The following is a 27,799-nucleotide window of genomic DNA, read 5'->3' as shown; positions in this document are numbered from 1 at the left end:
ATCTAGTATAGGATCTTGGGTATGATAGATGCTCACTATTTATTGAATAAATGAATCAGTCTAAACTTACACTGTAGAGAGTTGATGGCTACAGATTTTTCCCTTCAACTTTACACATGCATACACATAAACACAATCATAATTATCACTACCCAACATATCATAATGTACCTTGGCTGATGTCTACTAATTAGCTGAATATTGGGCATGTATATAACAATTTTTACCTTCAAAATAAACACACTCAATATATAAAACTCTAGAAGTAATCATGAGAGTTAAAACAAATACATCAGCAATGTTTAGAGGCTGTTAGGGCACTAAATCATTATTGTGAAAACTGATAAAGGACAAAAATTAAGCACTTACCCTTATCTTTTTGTACAGAATGTATGTCAGAGTAACCAAATAGTTGATAAGAAAGTTATTCTTTACAAAAGAATTGCAATTAATAAATGTACATAAAGTTACAAAGTTCACTATTCTTGTATTTTTTAATGAAAAAATGGATATCGGAAACAATTTTCAGTAAATAATAAAACCATGAGGTAAAAATTTGTCACAGAACTGTGTAGTAGATAAGACAGTCTGACATCAACTCAAACCACTGATTAATTTAAAAATACTGATACTAATGCAGAAAGCATACAATATATTCCTCTGCTGTATTTGAGTAAGTAGTATACAGCAGACCTGTGAAATAATTCTTAACAAAAACAATAATAAAATTGACCCTGAAGCCAATCAACTCTCTTAATCTATGAGATGATAGAAAATAAAGGAAAAAGAAACATGGGAAGTGATACTACAAGGATAAAATTAGGCAACCTCAAAAGTGGGGAAATTCTAAAGGACAAAATTCAGTTTCTTCTATAAATAAATTACATTTAAAAAGAAGAAAAAATAAGCAGAGATATTTTAAAACTTAAGAAATAATTCTAACCAAAAGCAATGTATGGAACTTGAAGAACACATTTTTAAGATAATTAAAGTAGATTAATCATAAAATTAAAATAAGATGAGTGATTTTCTGTACGCATAAGCCTCACTTAATCCTGTCTGCAGCGCTGCCTCCTGAGACTCAACGGTTTGGCTGAACTAAATGGCTGGGTTGGTGAAGAACGGGGTGGTCTGTGGGCTTCACTTTAAAACTGGTTTCTCTTTTCTATCCTAATGGCTTGGACAGAAAGGGCCCAGAGGTCTGAGAGGGGGGAAACATAAACTATTTCCCTCAGCCCAAACTAAATATAATGGGCAAAAGGGTTTTGGACAGGCGAGATGTGCCTAGCACACCTTCCTCCAAAGAACCCCCCCTTTTTTTTTCCCCCTAATGTGGAACATTGAAAAATTAATCCCTGCCTTCTGTCATCTAGTGGTTATGGATTGAATGATGTCTTCTAATCCTTTTCGCCAAATCTGTTGCCCCCAGAACACAACAAGGACACCAGCCTGTTAAACCAAGCACGCCGTTGACCGGAGACAGCCAACTGACCTGGAGTCTGCACGATCCTTCCCCATGTGGGAAGGCCACCCTCCCCTCCACACCCCCACTATTATTAGGGATTTCTGGACCCAAGGGTAGGTAGGACGACGACCATGTCCAGCTTGAAGCAGCTAGAGGAGCTCGAGACCTTCTCCCATTGTCCTTTACAAGATTACAAAGGGTCTTAATATCTGAGGGGGAGGGATAGTTATTTTTTACGAACCATGGGTATGGACTTGGGGGGGGGACTGCTGGGGGAGGGAGATGCTGGGTGGAGGGGAGTAAAGGGGAGAAAATTGGAACTATTGTAACAATATAATCAAAGAAAAGCTGGAAAAATAAATAAATAAATAATATTTATAACAAAACAAGCTAGACTCTGTGGAGCACTTATGTGTCAGGCACTGAACTCAGTGTTCTACATGCATAAATCTTATTAAATCTTCATTCCAGCCCCATGAGGTACATATTCATTAGCATCTTTTTTTGAGGTAAGAAAACTGAGACCAAAAGAGATGTAATAAATAACTTGCCTAATATCATAGCCAGATCCAGAAAAAAGCATGGCTGTATAAAGCTTTCAATTATAGAACCTGAAAAAAAGGGGGGGGGGGATTTAGGAAAACAATGGGAGAACAGGGAGATGTTAAGTCCATTTAAAAATAAATAAATAAATAAATAAAATAAAAATAAAAAAATTAAAAAAATCATTGTTCCCTCTTTTTGTCTGAGATGTTGTACTGGTGTTGCAGTTCTATTTTTAAGTCTTTAATTGTTAGCTATGTATACTGAAATATTATGGAGAAAATATACAATTTCTTTAAAAATATTAAAGAATTTGTTTCTTTTTATTTTGGTGCGACAGAAGAAACAATGCCTATAGAAAGATAATAGTTGTTCAATCTTGATGAGGGGTACATGCTAATCCATTAAATTACTTTTTTCTAGTTTATGTGTATTTACCTCTTTCCATAGTAAATTGTAGTTTTAAAATGGTAGTTATTCAAACTGAGCTGATTGTTACTTATCCTCAATAAACTGTAGCTACTATTAAAATTGAGAGGAGGGCTAAAAAAATCAAGCTAGAGAAGAATTTTTAAACTATCATCAAATAAATGATCAGAGTGAGGAAAAAGAACAAGGTTAACTAGATCAAAACCAGTGAGTGTGTGAATGATCAATGTAAACATCAAAAAACAGAGGACAACTGTTTATGGCTAGACTATAGGTTAAACTCTTAAATTCGACGTGCCTAAGATGAGCCCATATCCAATTCCCACAAACATTTCATCCTTGATTATTTCTTATTTTAGTTAATGACACACACCAGAAACCTAGATGTCAGTTCCAAATCTCCTTCCCCTTCCCCTTTCCCTCCTCTTGAATTCATCACTTCTACCCCAGGGAGCATCACTCTGGTTCAAGATACATAATTTCTGGCCTGGATTTTTCCAATAATCTCTAACAATTATTTCTACATCTACTCTTGTTCCTACCCCGACATCTGTTGTCATCTCAGCAGTTTGAGTGGAATTTTAAAAATTATCATGTGATTATTTCAAAACTCTGCCTTAAACCCTTCAAGAACTACTACCTCATCCACATATATACCTCCATACGTATATCACGTCTCCATAGTTTGGTGAGTTAGAACTACTTAAATGTCCTTAGGTTCTCTGACCATGCCATGCTCCTTTCATTTTGGGGCCTTTGCATATGAAACCCCTTTTGTCTGGTGTGCTCTCACACCCACTGTTCTCTTCACTGAACACATTTCTACTAATCTTTCAGAAGACACTTGACATGTAATTAATCCCAGAAAACCTTCCTTGACTGGATAGGTCCTTCTGCCATCTTCCCTAGTAGCTGTTTGTCTTTTATAGCAACTTAAAAAAAAATTTAACCAGGAAAAAATTGTTTAATATATATATAGTTATAAATATTATTTAAAATTACTAAAATGAAAATATCACTTTAATAGACATTAACCTGCTTTATAAGGGTAGACAGCTCCCTGCTGTGCTTACCATGACATCCCCATCTCTCAGTATATGCCTGAAAATCAATGCTCAATAAATCTTTGCGAAGTATTTACTGAACCCCCTAGTTCTGGTTAACAAAGTATTGCTTTAACTGAGTGTTGACTCAGACAATAATCTTCCAGGAAAAGCTAGGACACTCAAATTCTATCAACTAGACACACCTAGAGTTCACCTTGAGTTCAGAGAGGAACCAGTTTAAGAGAGGTTGGCTATTTCAGAAGTTTGTATTGACAATAAGACTGATATACATACGGGCCAGAGGGGTAAGTACTTATATGTGAGAGTAATAATGAGGTCTGTTAATTTAAAGAAATCAACCCTGTGAAAGAAATTAAGAAAACAAACTACATTTTAGCCATTCCCCTGAGCACACTCTAAAGATTAAAAAAGCAGGCAGGGAAGCCCAGTGGCATGATGGAGGCTTTCTAAGTTATTCACTGAGACAGAGGGGCAAGGGTAAAAGCAAAATTCTTAATTACATTGAACAGGAGAAGTTGAATTCTGTCTGGAAGTAGATGGAACAGAATTACAAAAGGCTCCATGTGGTTAAAAGTAACATAGAATCAAGGCTCCCAGGGACAAGAAGCCCTGTTTTAATCTCTCTGGCTCCGGAGAGGAGGAAGAAAAGATGAAGCCTCCTTGTGGAGATCCTGTGATGATTTCCTGATCCCAGCCAGAGGCAGCATTTCCATGGAAACTTCTCTTCTCTTCCTTTTCACCCACACACTGCTCTTTCCACCTAAAAAGGCTGCTTGGAGTCTCTGGAGAGTAGTGTGGAGGAGCCTTGACCATTCTTCACGGGATAAACTCCAGCAAAAACGGAAGAGAGCAGGCAAGGCTGACATTCAAAAGTCACCAGGGAAGTGATGACCTTCCCTGGAACCCTGTGGCCGAGAGCCCAGACTCTGCAGCTTTCCTCCCAGCCTTCACGTGTTTCACTTGTTCTTTATATTCCTGGGACCACCCAGCTGTGGATATGGAGCAGGATGAAGAAGGAAGTGTAGGAGAGGCAACTTTGGTTTGACTACTCTCATCCTCTAATTCTTCAACTCACCTTAGTACAAACTGCTTAGTTTTTGAGCCCCTCCATGGATTGGTCCCAGGTTTAATTTCCTATCATGTGGGGAGCCTATCTGCATCCAATGCTCTGCCAGTGGAACACAGCTCCCTCTAGAATTTATCCAGCCTGAAGTGGCGACTCCTTTCTCATTTGTCTTTCTGACTTATCCCCACCATATAAGGTTTTATTCAAGACACTCCCTAAACAAAATTTGAATGCTATTATAAAAAAAATGTACAATTCTTTCTAGGATCCTCAGTTCACAAGATGTCCCCTCCATTAAAAGTCTCATGCACTTATTATCTGTACTACTCATTTGAAAATTAGTGTAAGTGGTAAAATTATGTTTCTATTCACACATTTTAATTTATCCAGGTCATTATACACACAGAGTAAGAATTCCTGAAAGAATTTATATGATCAATAAATATAATAATTCTGATTCATTCACTCACTAAATTGAAAATTTTGCAATGGCTACCACATTGAAAAAGAAAAAGAGTTTCCTTTGCAATATTAACTAGTGCAAGTTCCCAAAATAAGGCATATCACCTACCTATCAAAGTGACCTGTCCTTGGGAACAGTCAGAAAATGAGTGCTTAGAGAGCTAGCAAGCAGCCAAAGGCATCACGGTAATCAAGGAGGAGCAGAAAGATGTTTTTCTTCTGATACTTTATACAAAATTAAATAAGCTATAATATATTCAGATGTAAGAAATAATCTTTGGGCTCTGAAAAGAGTCCTTTTTTGCAAAGCTTACTTCTGAAAATGCTGTGGCCTATTTATGGTCTCTGAGGACCATCTCGCTTACACCCACAATGTCTAATACTAGTGGAGCTTTCTTAATAAGAGAAGCTCTATTACTGACACTACTTCTTGTTTTCAAATTCAAATCATCATTAATTTCATAGTCAATTAACTGGGTTTTACATAGATCAGGCATTATTATTATTATTAATATTATTCATTATTATTCTAGCCATAAGAAACTGTTAATGGTGAATAGTGTTTCTCAGGCCTATCCCACTTGTGGGATACATGCCAACTCCAAAGAAAAGTCAGTCATGCGGTTTTCAGAAGATGAAAGCTTAAGATAAAGACTCAGAGTGTCTGATGCTGGAGGTGGGAGTGGTATTATATAGGACTTAGCCAAAACATGTGATAGTCACTGCAGGGGTGGCTGGAAGAGGAGTGTGAGGCTCAATTACACAGCTCAGACAGACCTTGTGAGCACTAGAGGAAGGATGCTCCTGGCCGTGTTGTACGGCCTGCTGTGCAGTTTCCAGACCTCCAATGGCCACTTCCCTCGAACCTGTGTGTCCGCCAAGAACCTGCTGGAGAAGGAATGCTGCCCACCATGGAGGGGTGATGGGAGTCCCTGTGGCCAGCTTTCAGGCAGGGGTTCCTGTCAGGACATTGTTCTCTCCAATGCACCCCCTGGGCCGCAATTCCCCTTCACAGGGGTAGATGACCGGGAGTCCTGGCCCTCTGTCTTTTATAATAGGACCTGCCAGTGCTCTGGCAACTTCATGGGATTCAACTGCGGAAATTGCAAGTTTGGCTTTGGGGGACCAAACTGCACAGAAAGGCGATTTTTGGTGAGAAGAAACATCTTTGATTTGAGTGTCTCAGAAAAGAACAAATTTCTTGCCTACCTCACTTTAGCAAAGCATACTACTAGCCCAGACTATGTCATCCCCACAGGCACTTATGGCCAAATGAATAATGGGTCAACACCCATGTTTAGTGACATCAACATATATGACCTCTTTGTCTGGATGCACTATTATGTGTCAAGGGACACACTGCTTGGAGGGTCTGAAATCTGGAGAGACGTTGATTTTGCTCATGAAGCACCAGGTTTCCTGCCTTGGCACAGACTTTTCTTGTTGCTTTGGGAAAAAGAAATCCAGGAGCTGACAGATGATGAGAACTTCACCATTCCTTACTGGGATTGGAGAGACGCTGAAACCTGTGACATTTGCACAGATGAATACATGGGTGGGCACAACCCAGCAAACCCCAACCTACTCAGCCCAGCATCCTTCTTCTCCTCTTGGCAGGTAAGGTGTGTTGAACATGCAATATTAGAGCATAAAGGAAACTTAGTAATCCCTTCTTCAGGCAGGTCTGAGTAAATCTCCTTCCTAGGCTCTTCCGCCAGGAGTAGCAAAGGTCCCCTTATTCAAAACTCTCAACATGTCTTGTATTTTTCCTTTAATAGAGCACACTTTGTAATTTTAGTTACATAAATCTTTGTGTGCTTATTTGTCTGATATCTTCTGCTAGATCCCCAAACTAATAAATAGATATTTGGTTCATCACTGTATCCTCCAGCACCTAGAATAGTGACTTGCAAGTGATAAGGGTTTATTATTTATTGAAAGAAAGAATGAATGAATATCTAGATGATTAAATAAATAAATGCCAGTGTTTCTAAAATTTCCTTCACAACAAAATTCATACAGAGCACATACTAAAAGTTCAAATACCTGGCCTAATCGCAGACCCATTGATTAGTATCTTTAGTGAAGGGTCCTAGGGAAGCATTATTTATGAAATGTCTCTGGTGATTATTACCATCAGAAAGACTTGGGGAATATTCTTTAGATTAAATCTTCTTTTTAAAAAATATATGAGAACCCTGAGGTCCACATAGGTACATAATAAAAATAGCTAACATTTTATTGAACATTCAGCATGTGTGAAACCCTGTTGCAAGTGCTTTTATGCATTAACTAATTTAATAGTTTTACTAACTATTGCCCATTTTAAAGATTAAATAACTGAGGTATAAAGATAGTAGGTAACTTGTACAAGATCACAGAGCTAGTTAGTAGCAGAGACAAGATTTGTTCTCTGTAGCCTGACTTCATGATCAGCCAATATTATTTCCAAGGACATAATTGCTATGATGTCTTTAGCCAGAAGATATAGCCCATTTCCATAGACTGCAGAAGAAATTAGCTCTTTTCTCCCCAAAACATGTATACTTAAGAGTTACAAGATACGGAATTGCTATTCTAAAATTTAATTTCTATTTCTTCTATTCTGGATTTTTCACTCTGGACTAGGGGCAAAAGGTAACCAAAGAAATATGTTTTTAATTATTTATCATTTAAACCATAAGGTAAAAGGGATGCTTTTCTATTTGTATTTCCAACATCTGTATTATAGCAGTGCTTTATGGAAGTAAGCCCACTATTTAAATATGATGGGAAGAATCTTATATTTTGCATTTTTATCCTGGAGTTCTGAAATGTGGGTGACTTTCCATCTGTCCACTTTGCCTCCCCCAGCCCCCAACAAATTAAGCTCTCACACCTTCCAAATGGAGTCTATTGAAACACATTGAAAAATGGTCGCTGTATAATGTCTGGTATCATTAATGCCATCTATTTACCAAGATTAATGAATGTATTTGTACAGGAAAGGCTAGAAAAAAGGTGCTTGGAAAAAAAATCTATTTCAAAAGCCTTCAGACCCTCCTGCCTTAATCTATAAAGTGCAAAACCCTCATCTAATGCTCAAAACATCTGTTACTGCTTAAAATACTGCTAAGCTTAGATATGGGGTTTTCAGTCAATTATAATGCTTTCCTTAACTATGCAACTTCATATGATCCAGGATTATCTAAATTACCAAAAAAGTTTTAATGTCCACACTGAAGCTTAATAGATAGATGCTAAATGATATTTAATTACATAGGTGTATGCTATTTGGTGATACCTGAATTATAGTTGTAATTATTTTTGAAACATTTGTTAATTATTTAGTGGAAAATTTTTCCTTTTTTTCCTTCATTATTGTGGTCAATTTTTTTCTATATAGCAATTATTGGATCTCATAGATAAGTACTGGACTAAGGGTTATAACATTAGGTTCAATGTAGTTCTGTATTTAACCCTGGCTGGTTTGGCTCAGTGGATTGAGCGTCGGCCTGCGAGCTAAGTGTCGCTGGTTCGATCTTCCAGTCAGGGCACATCAGAGAAGGAAAACTCTGACTCCAAAAAACCTCCGCTGCCTTGCGGCATACCTCTTCAGGGGAAAGGCTAAGGGAATAAACCCCGACAGAAAATCCGGAGCCAGAGTCCCTAAGGCGGTTTGACGTTGTAGTCAACACCAGCAACTCCTGCGGCGCACCTGAAGCCAAGCTGTATTGACTCCATCTTTCCCTTGGATCCTTCAGCTGCGAAGAGAGGGGGGGTCTGCTGCATGGGCAACAGCAGACCCTCCATATCACCCTGCCCAGGCTCTGTAGCTTCAGCTTCACTGGAGAGGACACTCCAGCGTCATCGCAAGATGTCGATTCAACACGGGAGGAGACAGATACCGTGTCACTCCCGAGTCGGACTGCACAGCCATTCTCGGCGGTGCAGATAGACTCTTAAGAAGCTACACCATCGTCTCTCGAGACGGACGGCTGCCGGAGTTCTGTATTTAATCTGCTGTGTAATAACTGGTGTTAAAAATGAAATTAGGAAGTAGGGTAAACAAAGACCATTGATAAAAACCAAGTAAACAATAGTTTAAATGAGGAAGGTGAAACGGATTAACATTTTGTATTCACCTCCTGTGTGTGGTGTCACTGCACAAAGTGACAGTGAAAATCAACTGTTAGTTGGTGGTTTCCATTCCTTCACACAACCTCTCTTGTTACAATCCTTTATAAATTAAGAACAATTGTTTATATTGATTTAATTCAGTAGTTCTCAGCATCTAAATTATTTAGGGAGCCTTAAAAAACAAAATGAAACAAAACAAAAACCCCAAAACAATTGCATGGGCTCCCATCTAACTTCTCCCAGAAAATCATCTTCAGTTGGTCCACTGTGGTCTAGGCATCTGCATTATGTTACCTTTTCATGTGATTCTAATGTGCCGCCAGCACTGAGAATCACTGACTTAATGAATATGAGATTGTTTTGGTATCTTTTATACTTTATAAACTCAGGTTCTGTAATAAACACACCACTGAGTTGGATGTTTTTGTCTGCATTGAACACTCAAATCAAGAACTAGCCTATTTTGTGTGAGATGAAATCACAAAGCTTCCATTCTCATTAATACCTTCCAAATCAGCTAGGTTGATAGTCCCTTTAACACAAAGCCTATACTTTTCCCTTGATTTCAGTTATTTTTTACTTGACACAAAAATTAGAGGTTTTTGAGATTTATACCATTTGTGAACCCCGAGACTAACAGACCCTTCAATAGTATAGTGCCCACACTTTATAAAGGAAGACAGAGAGGCCCCCAAAGCTAGGATGGTTTGTATAAAGTCACACAGTTGAAAACTAAAACCCAGTGCCTCTGACTCCAATGCTATTTCAAGTCAACCATGTTGTTCCCTGTTTATAAGGAGCCAGTTAGACTCAGAAGGGATCAAATAAGCCACTAATTCACAGGTGTAAAATTTGACTTGTAGTCATTTTGACTCCCTTAAAATTGAATTGCACAGACAACTGGGCAGATATACTGATGCAGTCCTTTACATTCATATTATAATAAAAACAGTCCACATCTGTTACTCAAGTAGAATTAACCTTAACACCTTTCTTATTATTATTACACTTGTAAAGATCTGTGTCATAGCACCTATAACTCTTCAGTGCATGTTATTGTTTTTAAACCTCTCTTTGTTTACCAAATTGTTAGCTGCTCAAAGGTAGAGACCACTTCTTATTTATTTTTATATCCATAGCACCAAGGACCATGATATATAGGTGGAACGGGCTTTACAAATATATGCAGAATGGAACAAAATTAAAATTCATAGAAATGTTAACTCCAATGCTAACAAACATTAAAAATAAAACTCTGCATGGCTTGATTTCTGGGATCTTACATTAGATACCTAAGGCTAAGGATACAACAATGCCATTACAAGCAGCAACTTACAGTTTGGAAGAAGACATTTTGTATAGTTCTCCATGGGCCTCTCTATGTATGTGTGTGTGTGTGTGTGTGTGTGTGTGTCTGATTTTAAAAAAAGGGACCACATAATAAAAACGATCAAGCATACCTAAGTGTTATTTAAAGTGATTAATAATATTTAATGATAAAGTTTTCTAATACATAAAATAATATATTAAAAATCAGGTACTTAATATTAGTTTCTTAGAAAGCTTATATTCAGAATTCACATCTTTTTTGTATGTTTGTTCATTTACTGTTTGCTTAGTGGTAAAACATTTTCAAGTAAAAGCATGTTTGTCATTAATTAAAACAGTTCATTATTTTTGGAGATGTGGGGTGGTTCTTAATAAGATTAAAAGACAAATACCTATGCTCAATTCAATTAGATTTAATGTTATACAAGCAACAGAAGAGCTAGCCATAAAAAGAAAAGGTAGGTTGGGAATAGTTGTCACGATGGATCAAAATAAAGAGAAAAAAATTTTCCTAGATGATAGATATGAGGGAAATGTTGCCAGGGAATTCACTCATCAGGTGAAAAGCACATCACATGGAAGCAGGCAGTGGGAAGAAAAAAAGTCACATTTTAGCAGAAAGTCATGGGTTTTAGGTAACCATGGCAACAGCTCAATGAAATAAGTGCTTCTCTCTCTTTTTTTATGAAAAAGAATCTGTGGAATGTCATATGTTTTACATTTTTTTTCAGACAAAACCTTTAATGCCATAGTAAGAATCTTTACTCCTGAAAGCTTTTAATAACTAGTATTTTATTGTTACTTCTTTATATTTACAAGGGCACTGTCTAGGTTCACCTTCTCCATTAATACATCTGTTTCTTCTATCTCCTTTTTTTATTTGTCTTGGGACACTTGATTTTTTCCCCCACCATATATTATAAATCACCTATGTTGAACTAGAAAAGGAACAAATCCTTGTCTAAAGACCCCTGCCATTTACCAGATGATATTGGACAAGTTATTTAGACTTTCTGAACTTTAGTTTTTCTCAACAACAAAAAAACTGGGGTACAATTGTCATATATGCTTGTTTTCTGTGTGAATGAAAATAATGGAATGCAAAATAGAATAGTACAGTGGAAAGGGTATGTAATTTTGGGGTCATATAAACATGAGTTTCAGTAGTCTATTGGAACTTAGCTACAAGATCCTGGACAAATTTATTCTGAGAGCTCTTTTTTCCCTAAAAATAATATATTATAAAGCAGTATTGTGAAGAGATTTTATAAAATCTGTTACTATAAAATAATTAGTTTAATATCTAACATTTTTTTGAGTTACATGTGTAGAAATTACTATTTCAATATATCCTTATATGATTTACCAGTGTTAGTTATTATAATAATGAATATTCAATCAGTGTTATAGAGTCAGAGTTAAAAAAAAATTTTGGTGGCCTGCCCAATGATCTTGTATTTAATAAATTATAAGATCTGCTATTAGTAAACACTCTGTACTGGCACTATGTACTAAGGACTTTACATGTGTTAGATTATTTGATCCTTCATAGAAAGTTGTTATAGTCCCCATTTACAAATGAAAAACCTTGATACTCAGAGAGCTTAAGTATTTTGCCCAAGGTCATGTAGCTAATAAAGAGTCAATATCGGGAACTGTGTCTTTCTGATTGTGATCTACATGATCATAACATTAATGCTAACAATTTCCCCTACCCTGCTTGCCCGCTGTATCAAACAGAAAGACTATGTTTCGAGGTTAAGTTTTTCAAATTATCTCTGGAACCAATGTAGATTTCCTCCTTGTTACTAATACATCTAGTCATCTGATCACTTAGTCACTTGGCAGGTGGCATTTCAGCAAAAATAGTTCCATTCAAACTTTTTCTAATTTAAACAAGTCTTTTGAAAATATCCTGAGATTTTTTATTATTCAAACAGGAATGAAAGTGAATGCCTCTATGTACCTGCCATGATGTCTAGTTAATCAATGCTATACATGAATCCAACATATTATATCTAATACAAAAGTTACATTAGCTTTATTCAAACATTCCTAAGTCATTTACAGGCACTAATAAATGTAGCTGATAGAGCTTTAGAATAAGAGGAATGCATATTAATTTTCTAGCTCTGGCCCTAAACATTGTATAACTTAGAAAATTTACCTAACTCTTCTAGCTCTCAATTATGCATGGATAAAAGGATTGTGGAATATACTGAAATATGAAGAAAACTAGAAACTGACATTTGTTGAGCCAGGATTATGTTATTTCATATTATTATTTATTATATTATCAATATGTTAATCACATAACTATATATTATATTAAATGTTAAATGTATTTATTATTTCATATTACAGCTGAGAAATTGAGACTTAGCAAGTCTAAATAACATGCTCATTGATCGTCGGCAGCCGTCCGTCTCGAGAGACGATGGTGTAGCTTCTTCAGAGTCTATCTGCACCGCCAAGAATGGCTGTGCAGTCCGACTCGGGAGTGACATGGTATCTGTCTCCTCCCGTGTTGAATCGACATCTTGCGATGACGCTGAAGCTACAGAGCCTGGGCAGGGTAATATGGAGGGTCTGCTGTTGCCCATGCAGCAGACCCCCCCTCTCTTCGCAGCTGAAGGGTCCAAGGGAAAGACGGAGTCGATACAGCTTGGGTTCAGGTGCGCCACAGGAGTTGCCGGTGTTGACTACAACGTCAAACCGCCTTAGGGACTCCGGCTCCGGATTTTCTGTCGGGGTTTACTCCCTTAGCCTTTCCCCTGAAGAGGTATGCCGCAAGGCAGCGGAGGTTTTTTGGAGTCAGAGTTTTCCTTCTCTGATGTACCCTGACTGGAAGATCGAACCAGCGACACTTAGCTCGCAGGCTGACGCTCAATCCACTGAGCTAAACCAGCCAGGGCTCATTGATACACTACTACTAAGTAGTTGAGCCAGAATGGAATCCTATATCCACCTCAATTTTAGAGCCTAATTCTTTTCCACCACACAATGCTTCAACTCATAAATATTATTTTACTGACCAAAACTTAAAAGCTTCTCTAAGTGTTTTTCATTTAACACAGTAGCAGCCATTCCTGGGACACAGGACTTACTCAGTTGATGGTGAATCAATTTGCTTTGACATTCCAATAGATTACAAACCCACAGGAGCAGGAGACTGATAGGATTGCCTTGATTATTTTTAACTGTGGTGCAAACAGCTGACCAGGAAGTCTTTTCACGTGTAAAATATTATTCTTGTGCCTCAGCTGTTGTCTATAAAATAACATAACAGAAGGCTTTACATCGTGCAGCCTTTTGTATTCTTCCACATGAAGACTTAGTCTTCTCATTATTAAAATAGAAATAAAATCATATAAACCAACAAGGTGAGAATTTTTAAAAATGTGCACAGTGACATCTTCTCCATGGTTTGGGATACAGTAGGGCCTCTATATGTATATTTACTAAAAGTGATATATTTCTGTAAATATCTTCTAACACAGAAGTTGTTACCAATAAAAGGAGTAGGAAAAAAATGTGTTCAACACATGTTTGTATTGAAGATACATTGGTTTATCCCTTGATTTTTTTATTCAGTCATCAAATATTTATTGAGCCTCTATGCTAGTTTCTGAGTATCAACAATAATAATAATTTAAAAAGAAAGTTGTCCTCATGAAAATTACACTTTTTAAGGGAGGTGATACTAAATTTTTTTTATCAAGGGAGACTACAGTTAATAAAGTTGAAGTTTGACGAAGAAGAATTTTGTCTACTGAGTGGGGCACAGGTCTCCTATGAAAGAATGTGCCTGTGAATAGTCAATGATGGTAGGACAGGTTCTCCTGTACTTAAGTTTTGGTTTAGGATTGAGATCTTGCTACCTAGTTACTTGCTTTCATTGAATTTAAGGCATCAATGATTTTTAAATGAAGAATTAATTTATATACCAAAAAAATAATAAATCTGTCTTATCATGTGATATTATTAATCCCTTGTAATTTTTATTTTATACTTATTGAAAGAGCTACTTTTGTCTGATTTAGTCAAATATTTTTATCATAGTTCACTGTTCTGCATACATATAAAGAAAACTATAAACAAAATATTGCAGTGAAGGGTGCCTACAACTTCTTTATATTTAAAGTCAGATCCTTTTGAATTGCTTTTTCAAGTCAGAATCTACAGAGTTGTTGTTTTGTTTTTGTTTTTTTCAAAATATTACTTTGGCCTTGAAGATCAGGTAGAGTATCAGATGCATGGCAGGGAATGGGTGTTCTTATGGGAGGAAAAAGGGCATGGGACAAAGGGGCACATGCAATGCCCAGAAAAGACTAGTCCATCAGAATTTAACAGTAGGATCACAGAGTTTTAAGCAAATAGAGAATGGTTGTCAAAATCAAGATATTCTCTGGAGGTAGAATTGACCATGTCTGTTGATGGTTTCAATATGAAAGACAAAAGAGAATGTAATACAAACAGTAATTACCTGTTTCTGGCTTAAACATGATAATTTATGGGCTTCTGGTTTGAGTTACAAGATAGCTGGTGAGACAGGAAATGTAGGGAGAGTAACAGATTTGGGATTTTTAATGTTACATTTGAGGTGCACATAAGCCATGAAATTGGTTGTTAAAGACAGAGAAGACATAGAAAGAGATAAAAGAAGAGGGTACAAACCTAAACTGTGGGCCAGACCTGGTGCGGGCATAAGACCAGTGAAGTCACATAACAGATAATGAACAAGTGTCTGTCAAGTTAATTTTCTCATAAAATAAATATTTAACAACAATTATATAAAGTAGTTATTATTATACCCATTTCATAGATGAGGCTTAGGGAATTCAATATGTTTTCTTAAGTGGTAGATTCAAGATTATAATTCTTTTCTAGATTTTAACTTTCGTGGTTTATTCTTCAACCCTCAGAAAGCTTCTTTCTTCAACAATTTCCTCTAAATTATTAATCTCCTTATAATTAGAAATAAAAATATGATAACCGAGAATTTCAACCTCCCTCCCTTCCTCTCTGACTTTGACTTAGAGGTGATGACAACTTTAACATCAAGGTGTTTTGTGCAGATAATCTGCAGCCGATCAGAGGAGTACAACAGCCGTCAGGTGCTGTGCAATGGGACTCCTGAGGGACCGTTACTGCGCAACCCCGGAAACCATGACCAAGCCAGGACCCCAAGGCTCCCCTCCTCAGCTGATGTGGAATTTTGCCTGAATTTGACCCAGTATGAAACCGGTTCCATGGATAGAACTGCCAATTTCAGCTTCAGAAATACACTGGAAGGTAATCATCCCCTTTTCACTCATTAAAATTTTTTCTGAATTTATATTTACTGTCTCTTATACAGTACCTCAAAGTGCAGAAGAGCTTGAAAATTCAAAATTTTGAGTAAGGACATGCGTCATAGGCACACTGATGGCTGATAACCCAAGCAGAGTCTAAGCGGCACACCATAATCCCACACATTAATAACTCTTCAGCAAAATGTATGGCTGTACCCCCTAGAGCAATAAACAGAGAGGACAGGCTGCCCAATGCAAGTAAAGTCAGGTCTTTCTACTGAAAGAGTATTGGTACCAAACAAAACACTATATTTTCCCAACTTTTTGTAGTTTGTAATTATAAATATAGAACTGGAGATCAATTATACTTTTCTAAGTTTTAGTATTTTATCTACTTTAAAATATTCTGGACACTAGGTTCTTTAAGGAAAGTCCATTCCTTTAACTATAATAAGGATAAATACACATGTGGGAGTTAAGCCCCCATTCCATTATCCCTTAAGATTCTTTGCTTCATCAAAGAGTCCCTTTCATAGTCTCTTTCAGGTAGTAGTTACTTCTTCTGCAAAGCTCTCAATCTTGCATGCGTCTTTCCTTCAGCACCTGTTCATTCTCCTCGCTCAAGGCTGTCCCACTCATAAAACCCATCCCCTTCACCTCAATTTGCATTATGAAAACAAACCTACAAACAACACAAGCAGACAAGAACATTAACTCAAGTCACTGGAGGTTTGGAAAAACACAGGGTACTGACTTGTGACAGAAGAAAAACTCAGAATTTAACACTAGACTCTCCACCTCCTAAAATGTCTCTGGCACTCTACCATATAGACAAACCTTGCTCTCTTTCGTTCTTTATTTTTAACTTTTTGTTTTGTTTTGTTTTCTTGTCCTGGTGGTGGTTCTTTTATCCTTTAACTTCTGTTGCTCAACTATGTAGAGTAGTTTCCTTGTCTCTTTCATTTCCCCATGTCCTTCCACTCTCTAACTTTGGACCTTATGCTCCCTTAGAAGCAATTGAAACAAATAGAATATCACTCTATAGAGGAATCCTGGTGCCAGCTGATAAAACAAAAAATATCATTATTTTCCTAAAGTAATATGAATGATTAATGTTTTCCAAGTAATCACTATGTGCAAGGCACTGTGCCAAACATTTGTATAGCACTATCTCACTTAATCCTACAATACCACTCTGAGAAAGAAGGCATCATTATTTCCAGTTTAAAGGAAAGAAACAGTATCAGAGGTATTAAGTAATTTGGCTCCCATTGCTCATTTGTTAAGCAGCAGTGCTAAATCCGTTCCTAGATTTGTCAAGTACCAAAATACAAGAGTACTTTCTGTTGTACTCTGATGCCCCAGAGCATGCTAAGTTTCTTGAAGGCAGACAATATAAAGCTGGTCCCTCAGTAATCACACATGAAGGCAATGCATGGTGCCCAGGTGTCTCAGACAATACAAGCTGACACTAAGATGCACATATAAATTGACAACCACCATGTGGGAGGATCAATCAGGTAACCAAGGAACTGCACAGGGTTTAACAGGATTTCAAATCCTGACTTAATGACATTGTAAAGAAGGGTTCCATACTTAAAGAAACTGGAGTACTTTACAAGGTTTTCAGGCAAATTTTCTAGCAGTGAGAAAGCAGCATAAACTTTGTTGTTAAGGAATATGGGCTGATCACAGAAATATGGTAGGGGAGGCTCACTTCTCTGGGCTCCAAATTTTTAAAAAAAGGTGACTTGAGTTGTATCAACTTAGTGACTTTCAAATGAACTTCTAATGCACACAGATGAGTAGAGAATATCAAGTTTATTGGAAATAATTTGCTATCACTAATTAATTGTTTGTGAGTTCTTTTCTTCTTTTCCAATAATTTATTCCCATTCACACACAACTCGTATGCTTTCTTGAAGAGGAGAGAAAAGGCATATCATAGCACATTATCTGACACATAATATGTGTTAAGTATTAATAACTGAATACATAAATAATATCTAAGACACTTCAAAGCAAACCTGACTCACTGTTTAGCTTATCTATATTTGTTTTATGAAGCTTATGTACAGGTAGGAAAATGTTAGAAAACATCGATCTGATCTCGCAAGGGCTTTTCCTGACCAAGGACACATTTTTTACTCTTTTCTTTAAATGTTGACTCAGAAATAATTTTAAGCTTACTGAAAAATTGCAACAATAAAAACAGTACAACAACAAAAGGAACCACACACACAGACACACACACACATACTCTTTACAGATTCACTTACTGTTCACATTTTACCTTGTTTGCTTCCTTCCTCTGTCTCCCTATCTTGAACCATCTGAAGTAGATTAAATAGATCAGAATCCTTTACCCAGAGATTTCAGTTTGTTTTTCCTTACAACAGGAATATTCCCTTACATAACCACAGATCAGTTATCAACTTCAGTAAATTCTGTGTTGATATAATGTTTTATTCTAATCTAATCTTTATATTCCAATTTTTTCAATAGACCTAATAATAACCTTTATAGCATTTTTCCTGGCAAGGGTCAGGTATCATTTAGTTGTTATGTCTCATTAGCCTTCTTTAATCTGAAATATTTTCATAGCTTATTTTTCAAATGAAATTGACGTTTTGGGGAGTACATTCCCTCCAAGCATTTTAAAATAGAATCTTCCTCAGTTTGAACTTGTCTGCTATTTCCTCATGATTAGATCCAAGTAATGTATTCTTAGCCAGAATTCTACACAGGTGATTTTGTGTCTTTTCTCAGAGGGTGTCACATCTGTAGGCACATGCTGACCATCTGTCTCATATTGGTCATATTAACTTGATCATTTGTTCCAGGTGTGGTCCCATTTCCCCATTGTATAAATTACATTTCCCCCCTTTCCAATTAATAAAGTGACTACACGCAGACATTTATAATACTATGCAAATATCCTGCTTCTTATCACAATTTTCTCCTGCAGTTACCATCCACTGATGGTTACAAATTGGTAACTTTCTAACTTTAGCACTCCCTCTATATTTATTAGCCAGCACTTCAGGAGTCTACTGTTGGCAAGAGCCCTTCCATTCTTCCTTCCTTCATTCTTTCTTTCCTTCTGGCCTATCATATGGATTAAAGACTTAAAATTTTTTCAATGCTATGTAATTCCTTGAGGTGCATAATTATCTTGGTATTCAAATGGTCCCAAATTTCACCTCTGAGCGCACCTTCAGGCTGTTTTTTATGTCTCTGTGTTATATTCCCATTTTTTTTTAGCACTTTCTCTCTGGTGTAACAAAATTTTAGTCATTCTGTGCCTACACTGCCCCAGGCCTGAAATCAGCCATATCTCCAAGAAACATTGGTCCCTCTCAATGGAAAGGATATTAGAGACAAAGATCTGGAAGTAAGTTTTGCTTGACAGAGAGACGCATTTGATCTGAAAACCCAGATATGGGGGGTGGGGGTCAGATGCCTTGGCTCACAAGGCGTGCTCAGGTGAACATAGTTATGAGGACAGCAGGACTGGTGAGGCAGGAGCAAAGGCAGCCTTTGTACTCTGCTCTCTCAGTCAAGGGGGACAGAATTGAATGACTGGTTTTGACTGAACCTCATAGTTACTGCTACTCTTTTTTATTGTGGGCCTTGCGAGCAGTGTGTAATGTATGTCCCATAGAAAACATTCTCACAGCCGCTCCTGGGGTGGAGGAGCTATTGTGTTTTCATCTACTAGAGTTACTTACGTATCCCCAGCATTTCTCTTAGATTTTTTGCTGAAATAAATATTGAAGATGTACAATTGATAAATTGTGTAAAAGAGACATGTTTTTAGATAAAGCAAAGAAAAATAAGTATGTATTATAAATAGTAGTCTTCTGATTAGGCTGAATAGTTGGTCCCTGTTGAGTATGGGCTATTAGATACAAAGAATCTTCTCATGCAAATCTCTGACTACTCATGATGTCTTGTACTTTACACTTTAATAATACTTAATGCAAAATTAGAACTACTGTGTGTGTTGGAGAGTGGGGGAGGACTGGCAGTCCAGTGAAGTGGTTAAAGGCAATCAAACCAACTAGGATTTGATTAAAACTCCAACACTTCTTGGATATGTTACCTTAAGTAACTTATTTACCTCTGAGCCTTAATTTCATCATCTCTAAAATGTGGGCAAGAATAATAATTTAAGGAATTCGTGTAAGAAGTGAATGACATAATACATGTAAGGAATTTATAATTTTTCTTCAATAAATGGCAGCTATTATTATGTTAAACTGGAATTAGCTATTGACAGTCAGTTAACAGCATTAATTTTTCTGACAATTAGCTTACAAATAAAATATAGACTTTGTCTTGAGATAATAGTTCATGATGGGCTAGATGTAGCAGAAAACTAGGGAGGGGAAAGGATGAAAATGAAAAATTCTCAAGATAAACCCAGAGACAGATGACATTTTGGGGAGATAAATAGCTTTGGGGGGAAATTCTTTCAAACAAGTAGCTAAGAGCAAAGTCAGCTATTGTTACACAAAAGGGATGAAAGTTCAGAGACAAGAAAAAACTCTAATTTAATGATGTGTTTCTAATCCTAAGCACAGTGCAACTTAGGATCATAGGAACTTGTAATTGGAAGACACTTTTCAATGTATTCAGTTTAACATCCCATACTATGCTGAGATGCTCAATATGGTGTGTCCCTATGTGGCCATTCAAGGACTGGAATTAACCTACTTCACAAGGGAGAACAAGAAGTTCTTTAGGTTGAGAAAAAAATGTAACTTCCTTCAATTTAAAGAGCCCTCCATAAGCCTGGAAGTGCAGGAAATTACGAAAGTATAAATACATACAAAGATGACTTACACAATTTCTGACCTCAAGGAATCACCATCTAATGAAATACCACATGAACACATGAGGAAAACACAATATAATGGTCAGTAAAAAAAAAAAAAAATTAGTTTAGTTTAGAACCCAGAGATAAAGCAGAAATATTTTCCAAGAAGGTGAAAATGAAACTGAATCTTGAAATATCAATGATTTCTCCCCAAGAAAAGAAGAGGAAAGGTATTTTCAGGAGAGGGAACAACATATGCATTGACTAGAAGTGAGAAATGTGAGGTTAGCTAAAAAAAAAAAAAGAGAGAGAGAGAGAGAGAGAGAAGTGGTATATGGCTAGAATGTTAAGTTTGTAGTGGGAAATAACAGAGGTATAAAGAGTTAAAAATATACCATGAATACCAGTGCTTCTCAATTTTCTCTGGAGGAAGCAAAATATAGGCCCCTAAGTATACATCCACAGAGTCCTACATAATTAAGAAACTAAAGTATAGTCTATGTAAATGGCTTTCATATCTTGCCTGAATAAGAGATATATCTGAAAACCCAATGTTTAAAAACCATGATATAGTATTCATACCTTTAAGAATCTGTCTACATACCTGGGTTTGTGAAACACTACTATAGACAATTGGAGTAATGAGAGCTTTTAAGCAGTAAGTTGATATGATTCTACCTATATTTCAGAAATATTTCAAGTTTGTAGCCTTAGTAGAATGGAAAAAGATGGATCAATGAGCTAATGGGGGGAAGATAGGTGGCGAGGGCTTGTTTGAAGGTGGGGAGAATGAGATGAAGATGAGTGGACAGGGCACAGAAACGCTTGTATACTCTAGAGTCAAGAGTACCAGAATCTCTTGGTGAGTGATTATGAGGTAGAAAGGTGAGCAACACATTGAGAATGATTCTGAAATGTCTGCCATTGATTTCTAATAATCTGTCTCTGTTTTTTCCTCGTAAGCTATACCCCATTAAAAAATTGAGTTTGTCTTCATATAACTTCTAAAAACCTGCTATTATGATTCTCCAGAACTTTTTTTTCCCTCTGCAGTCCTTTAATCCTGTCTAATTTATTGTGACTGTCAACTATGTCACTTGGAAGTACCTTACCTTTTAATTTGCTAGTATTCTTGAGGAACCCTCTAGAAAGTGATAGGTTAGCTCTGAGCTTTAATAAGAGATTATGGAAGTTTTGACGTTTTGAGTGAAGTTTTATGGTAAGAGTGTGCATATTTGAAGAGAAAGGCCAGTGCCAAGTCACCATGAAGTCTCAAAGGATAATGTTCTTTTCAGTGTCCCTGCCTGAGAAATAACTTTCTTATGACATCCAGAAATGATCACAATGACTCAAAAAGATAAATTCAGTTGAGACTGATTATGTAAACCAGAATATCAAGGAGATTACTTAAGCAGGGTGAGACATTCTAGTGATGGGAATGCTCAAGTCCTTTTTTATATGTCTTTATCAATTCTGAGGGAATCAGAAAGCTGAGTAACTTCGTATAGATTGGTGATTGCTGACTCAGAACACAGGTGGGAGGTTTTGACAGAGAATTCATCTAGACTAAGAAAACTTTTCCAAACCTGGGTTACTTAACTCCCCAGAATTACCACCTGGGCAATCTTGTTGAAATTCTGATCAGGCAATAATTCTGATCATAATAACTATAACAACAATCTTTAGTACCAGACATTCTAATTTCTCATGTTATATTAGTTAATCCTTACAACAGTCTTATGATATTTAATAGTCACTGATTAAAGCACCATCTTCAATGAAGTAGTTATTCCAATGAATTTAGGTGACCATCTGTCTCTTTCTAGTTGAATGAGCTAACTCATTTGACTCAAAGCATAACCTTTATTCTCAGGGCTAAGAGGGACTGTCCTATAACACATAGGGAATTCAAACAGGTGTCTTGTGTGTTACTTTTCAAGATAATTTACTTTGAATGTTATTCTTTAATCAGGAGATTACATTAACATCTAAAAACCCTGAAATAAAATAGGCACTGCTATATGATGGAGAAGATTCTGTTGATATGTATGAATGTTTTAAGGTATCTAGGGAAGAAGCTACTCTCAGAGTTAATACTTATGTACTAGGTTCACAAAAAGTAGATGAATCATAATTTCTATATACACAAGAACCTATTAAATTTTTAATCAGTGCCTGATTCCCAAAGCAGAAGGGTGGCAACATCATAATATATTCATTTTATCTGGTTGTCAGAAACTCTCTAGTCAGGATGCTAGTCTGCTAGAAACTATGACTGTTTGAACACTAGGGGTCATTTTAAGTTTTGCAGAGACAGATTTGTTTAGACCCAGAGACATTGTTCTGATACCTACGTGGTAGAAACTCACAGTTTTATATTTCTTTCAGAAAGAAAAAAACAGCTTAAAAACAGAGTAATATAACATTTGAGGATATTATTACTTGATACTCAGTAAACTTTTAGCAGCAAGTGTGGTAATGATATAACCTGAGCAATCTCTTTAAAAAACAAAAACAAACACAAACAAGCAAAAACAAAAACAAAAAGAAAGGGGTGTCAATCCCCATGTATTTGTGTATTTTTAAATTACTCCTCTGTTTCTTCATACTCTACTAGTTGTACTGCCATTTGTTCTCACCAAATGTGAATATTGAGAAAGTAAAGTAATCTACTTAAGGCATGTGGCATCTTTGCTATGAATTAAAAGGTGCTAAGGGTGAGCACACAATGCAATATACAGATCATGTAATTGTACTTAAAATATATTAATTTTAGTAACTATTGTCACCCCAATAAATTAATTTTAGAAGAAAAAAACAGAAAAAAAGATTATCTAGAACTTTGGAGAACTAAAAACTGGAACAGAAAACCACTGTTTTCATTATAATTATACAACTTTATAATAGACATGTATTATTTGAATAAAAATTTTAAAGGAAAAAACAGATAAAATAAAAAATAAAAATAAATGGTGCTGGTATCATGAACTGGCGAACACCATTTTAGGAGGCTACATTAGAGAGAGAAATCAAAGAACTCCCCAGACTGGGGAAGGGCTCCTTAAAGTGCATTGAAACACTGATTTTGAAAGCATATAGTACAGTATGTAAGCCCCAGTTCTAACATTATGAGCACCTCCTCTCTCATTTTGAAAATGTATTTAATAATTACATGTTTAGGCTATTGTGAAGATGTATGTATACCTAGTTCCTACTACATATACATGAAATGTCTCCCTTTTCCCGCACTCCCGTCCTCTCTATAATCTTCAGTAGTCTTCTCAAATTTCCTTATAATTTAGCATAGGCTATTAGTTTCATGATATGTATTTATTCATAATAGCTAGCTTTAATTTAATTTTCCATCATTTGAATTCACTGTTGTGGAAAATGTCTGTTTTCTAAAGAATAATCTCATTTTTCCATTAACTCAACTTAAAAACCTAGAACATTTTTAAGGAGCAAAATAATAATGCACCTCTTTTAAGTAAAAAATTAGGCATTATACATACACAGGTTTTACTTCCTTGGGACAAATCTCAGAAGAATATGTCACCACTTATTAGCAGTAAACACTACAAAAAAATTCAATTTTTATGCACTTATTAATTTAATGTATATGAGAGACTTCAGGATATCAAAGGTAAATCATCTATATCCCATGTATCTATAGAACTGCTTTGTAATCATCTACAGTAAATGATCTAAAATATTTTGGTTTCAATATCTATTCACAACTCTTACAATATGTGGAGAACTCCAACGGACCATTGTTTATGTAAGTTACATTCATAGCTACTTAACATTTTTAAAACTTAAACTGAGAAAATTTGAAAATATTTATTGATTTATTAAAATAACAAAAATTATTAATGTTAGTAAAAATAACATAATTAGAATATATCTCAAAAAACAGTAAGTGGTATAGCACTACTTCATATTATTGAAAAGAAAAGAAATCTGGATTCTGTGCCTGATTCTATACTCAATATATTATAATATGGTGTTTGGTTAAAAATTTTGAAGAAAATCTAGCCTCACACAGATATAAAATTGGAATAAGGAGCAATAAAATCTCATACGCTAGTGAAAAAAGACAATCAATAAACAAGAATATCGAGATGACAGAGTGGGAAGACATTGCCATACTAAATATGTATGTACCCAACAAAGGAGCCAGCCCCAAAGTATATAAAGCAAGAGCTAATAGACCTGAAAGGAAAACAGACAAATCCACAATTATAGCTGAAGACTTTAATACTCCTTTCTCAATAATTAGTAGGACTTGAGATAAATCTACAAGGATGTAGAAGAACTCAACAACACCAGGAACCAAAAACATTTAATTGATATTTATAGAACACTTCACCCAACAACAAAAGGATAAACATTCTTTTTGAGTGCCCTCAAAACACAAATTAAGATAGAGCATATTCTACACCATAAAACAAACCTCAACAAAATAAAATAATTGAAATCATGTATACTGTTTTCTTACCATAACAGAATCAAACCAGAAATTAATACTGTAAAGATAAGAAAATAGCATTCAAAAATAGAAAAGAAAAACACCACAGACTAATATCTCTCACACATGTAAATGTAAAAATCCTTAACAAAAATTAACAAAAAGAATTTAGCAGTATATAAAACAAATTCTACATTATGAATGAAGTGAAGTGTACTCCAAAAATGCAAGACTAGTTCAATATATAAGTGTCTTATATGGTATCTTGACTCTTTCAATGACAGTATCCTGGCTGTCATACTGTATTACAGTTTTTCAAGGTGTTACCATGGGGGAAATTGAATAAAGGGCAATGAGATCTCTATTATTTCTTATAATTTCATGTGAATCTAGAGTTATCTTAAAAATAAAAGTTTAATTAAAAATTACTAAACAAAAATACAAACAAAACGTTTTAGGTGAATATTTCAAATTTGCTTTTAAATAAATGAAATAAAAGACCACAATACTAAGAATCTTCTTTTGTCAAGCAATTGGCAAAGTTTCGTGCATTGACATTTATTGATTTATAAACATGAAGAGATACAATTTGTAGCACTACCCAAGATAATATTATAATTACTGGTATGTGGAAAAGTAGGGTTAGGGAAAACACAATGTAGATTTTATTTTCAATGTTGCATTCCAGAAATAGCTATTATCAATTTTTTTTCTCCCAATTTAAGATTTTAAAATAATTATTGCCACAGAAAATAAAGTGATTGCTCAATAACTTATGTACAACTCACCTGAACCTACAGATTACTTACAGAGAATTTCCTTAAATACACATCATAGTTCTAGTAGGTCTAAAACAACCTAAACCTCTAATTTTGTGAATATCTCTGAAATATATTTATTAATCTTAAGAGCCATACTTCTTAGCTATCCTTAGGTAGTTTTCATTTATAAAAACAGCATTAGCAGTTGATTTTTATTGTATGGTCATATTTTATTAATAAATTAATTTCCACATTAATTCATAACGGCGACTATTTATGTAAATGTTATTACCTAGGCTTTTGCTTTTTTGCTGTACTGCAAATCTATCCCCATAAAAATTAAAAGCTAAAAAAACAAAAAACAAACAGCTAACATGTATTGAGAAGTTACTAAATGTTAAGTACTTTGGTAAAAAAGTTACCTATCTTTTATAAACTGCATCCTAAGTGGTAAGTTATATTCATCATCCCCATTATATAGATTTTTTAAATATCAAAAAAGGCAGCCATCTACTTACAGCAACATAAATTATAAGTACCAGAGCTGGAATTTGAAATTTAGAAATGTGCTAAGTAAGCTAGCATCCTTGAAGAGAGATCACTTGAATTCAAGACATGATGAGACCCTGGGTAACTCATTCAGCTTCACATGGGCTATGTGAAATAACTTTTTATTTATAAAATGAAGATAATATTTCTCTACTATCTGTGTCTGAGTGTTTATGTATCAAATAAGATGTTTGTTAAATGTGGAGAGCCTCTGTTACATTACAATGAAGAAAATCTTTTTTATGATTTATTCAAGGTATTAGAATTTTGTTATCTTTTTCCAGAAGAAGCTCTGAAATTGTAGGAACTTGGAATTATAACTTCAGTGCTTAAGTGAATAGAAGAGAATGTACTAATGAAACGACTCAGTTTATAGGCAGAAATGCTTGAAATATGGTAACTGATCAAGATAAGAAGCATCACTTATATAAACACCAAACATAACTGTGGTTCTATGTATTCTGAGATTCTGCAGGCCATTAGTTTTACAGGATATTGCTGAATTAGTCTAGTTCTCCTTCTATTAATTAAGGCTCACTTTAAAATAGTCTAAGAAATAAAAAACAAATAATATGGCTTTAAAAAATAGATGTTATTTTGCTCTTATGAAACAATGCAGAGATAAATAATCTAGGACAGAGAGTGCAAGTCTACCACCCTCGACTCTCAGCTGTCTCTAGATCTTCATTCTAATATCTTCATCTTAATTAGCAGGAAGAGCACAAAGTGGGAAGTGGAGTGCATGTCCATCACTATTTAAAGGCATAAGTGAGAAGTGTCTATCATCAATTCTGTTTTAGCTCTATGGTCCAACAGCTATGGCCACATTTAACTCTAATAGGAAACTGGAAAATGTAATCACCTAGCCATGCGCCCTACTACATTTAGGATATTCATTGCTAGTAAAAAGAGAAAGAAAAAAAGTATTAGTGGGCAAACTAGCAATTTCCAACAAAATCCCTTTTCCTAGTGTTTGAAAAGTCACCCAGTCTACGGTACCTTGTTACAGTAGCCCAAACTGACTAGACAATAGGAGCTGTAATGAGCCAACCCCCAAATTTTAGTGGCCTATCCTAATAAAAATCATTTGATTTCTTGCTCACACAACATCCGGTTTAGATGTTAATGTTTGGTGAGTGGTCTTTCACATGGGCACGTTAGTGACTCTACTATTCCCCAGCTCTCTGATGGATCTTCTGCATCTTTTTGGGAGACAAGGGAACAGGAAGTTTAGAGAGTCCTACAGAAGGAATATATGGGTCAACCTTGCAAGTGGCCTACCTTCCTTCTGCCCACATGCCACTGGCCACAATACATGCACAGGGCCACACCTAAATATGAACTTGGTTGCACATCCAGGAGTTTGAGGAAATAAATTTTATGAACACATCGAATGGATGTGTTGGGTCTTTCTGTTTGAGCCTC

General features: G+C 35.7%; 1 protein-coding gene across 1 annotated transcript in view; it reads left to right on the top strand.

Annotated features, from left to right (window-relative positions):
* Positions 1–5,772: 5,772 nt before the first annotated feature.
* Positions 5,773–27,799, top strand: part of TYR (tyrosinase) — a 71,200-nt gene continuing 49,173 nt past the window's right edge. Inside the window, exons 1-2 of the mRNA XM_090267801.1 lie at positions 5,773–6,649; positions 15,559–15,775. Of these exons, the coding sequence (XP_090123927.1) occupies positions 5,831–6,649; positions 15,559–15,775 (1,036 nt within the window). The 5' untranslated portion in view covers positions 5,773–5,830. The remainder of the gene's footprint in view (positions 6,650–15,558; positions 15,776–27,799) is intronic.

This window comes from Furipterus horrens, unplaced genomic scaffold (genome assembly GCF_987537825.1).
Source record: "Furipterus horrens unplaced genomic scaffold, mFurHor1.1.pri manual_scaffold_2, whole genome shotgun sequence".
Classification (NCBI taxonomy): Eukaryota; Metazoa; Chordata; class Mammalia; order Chiroptera; family Furipteridae; genus Furipterus; species Furipterus horrens.
The sequence above is the reverse complement of the archived record's forward strand: the minus strand, read 5'-3'. Positions and strand labels throughout refer to the sequence as shown.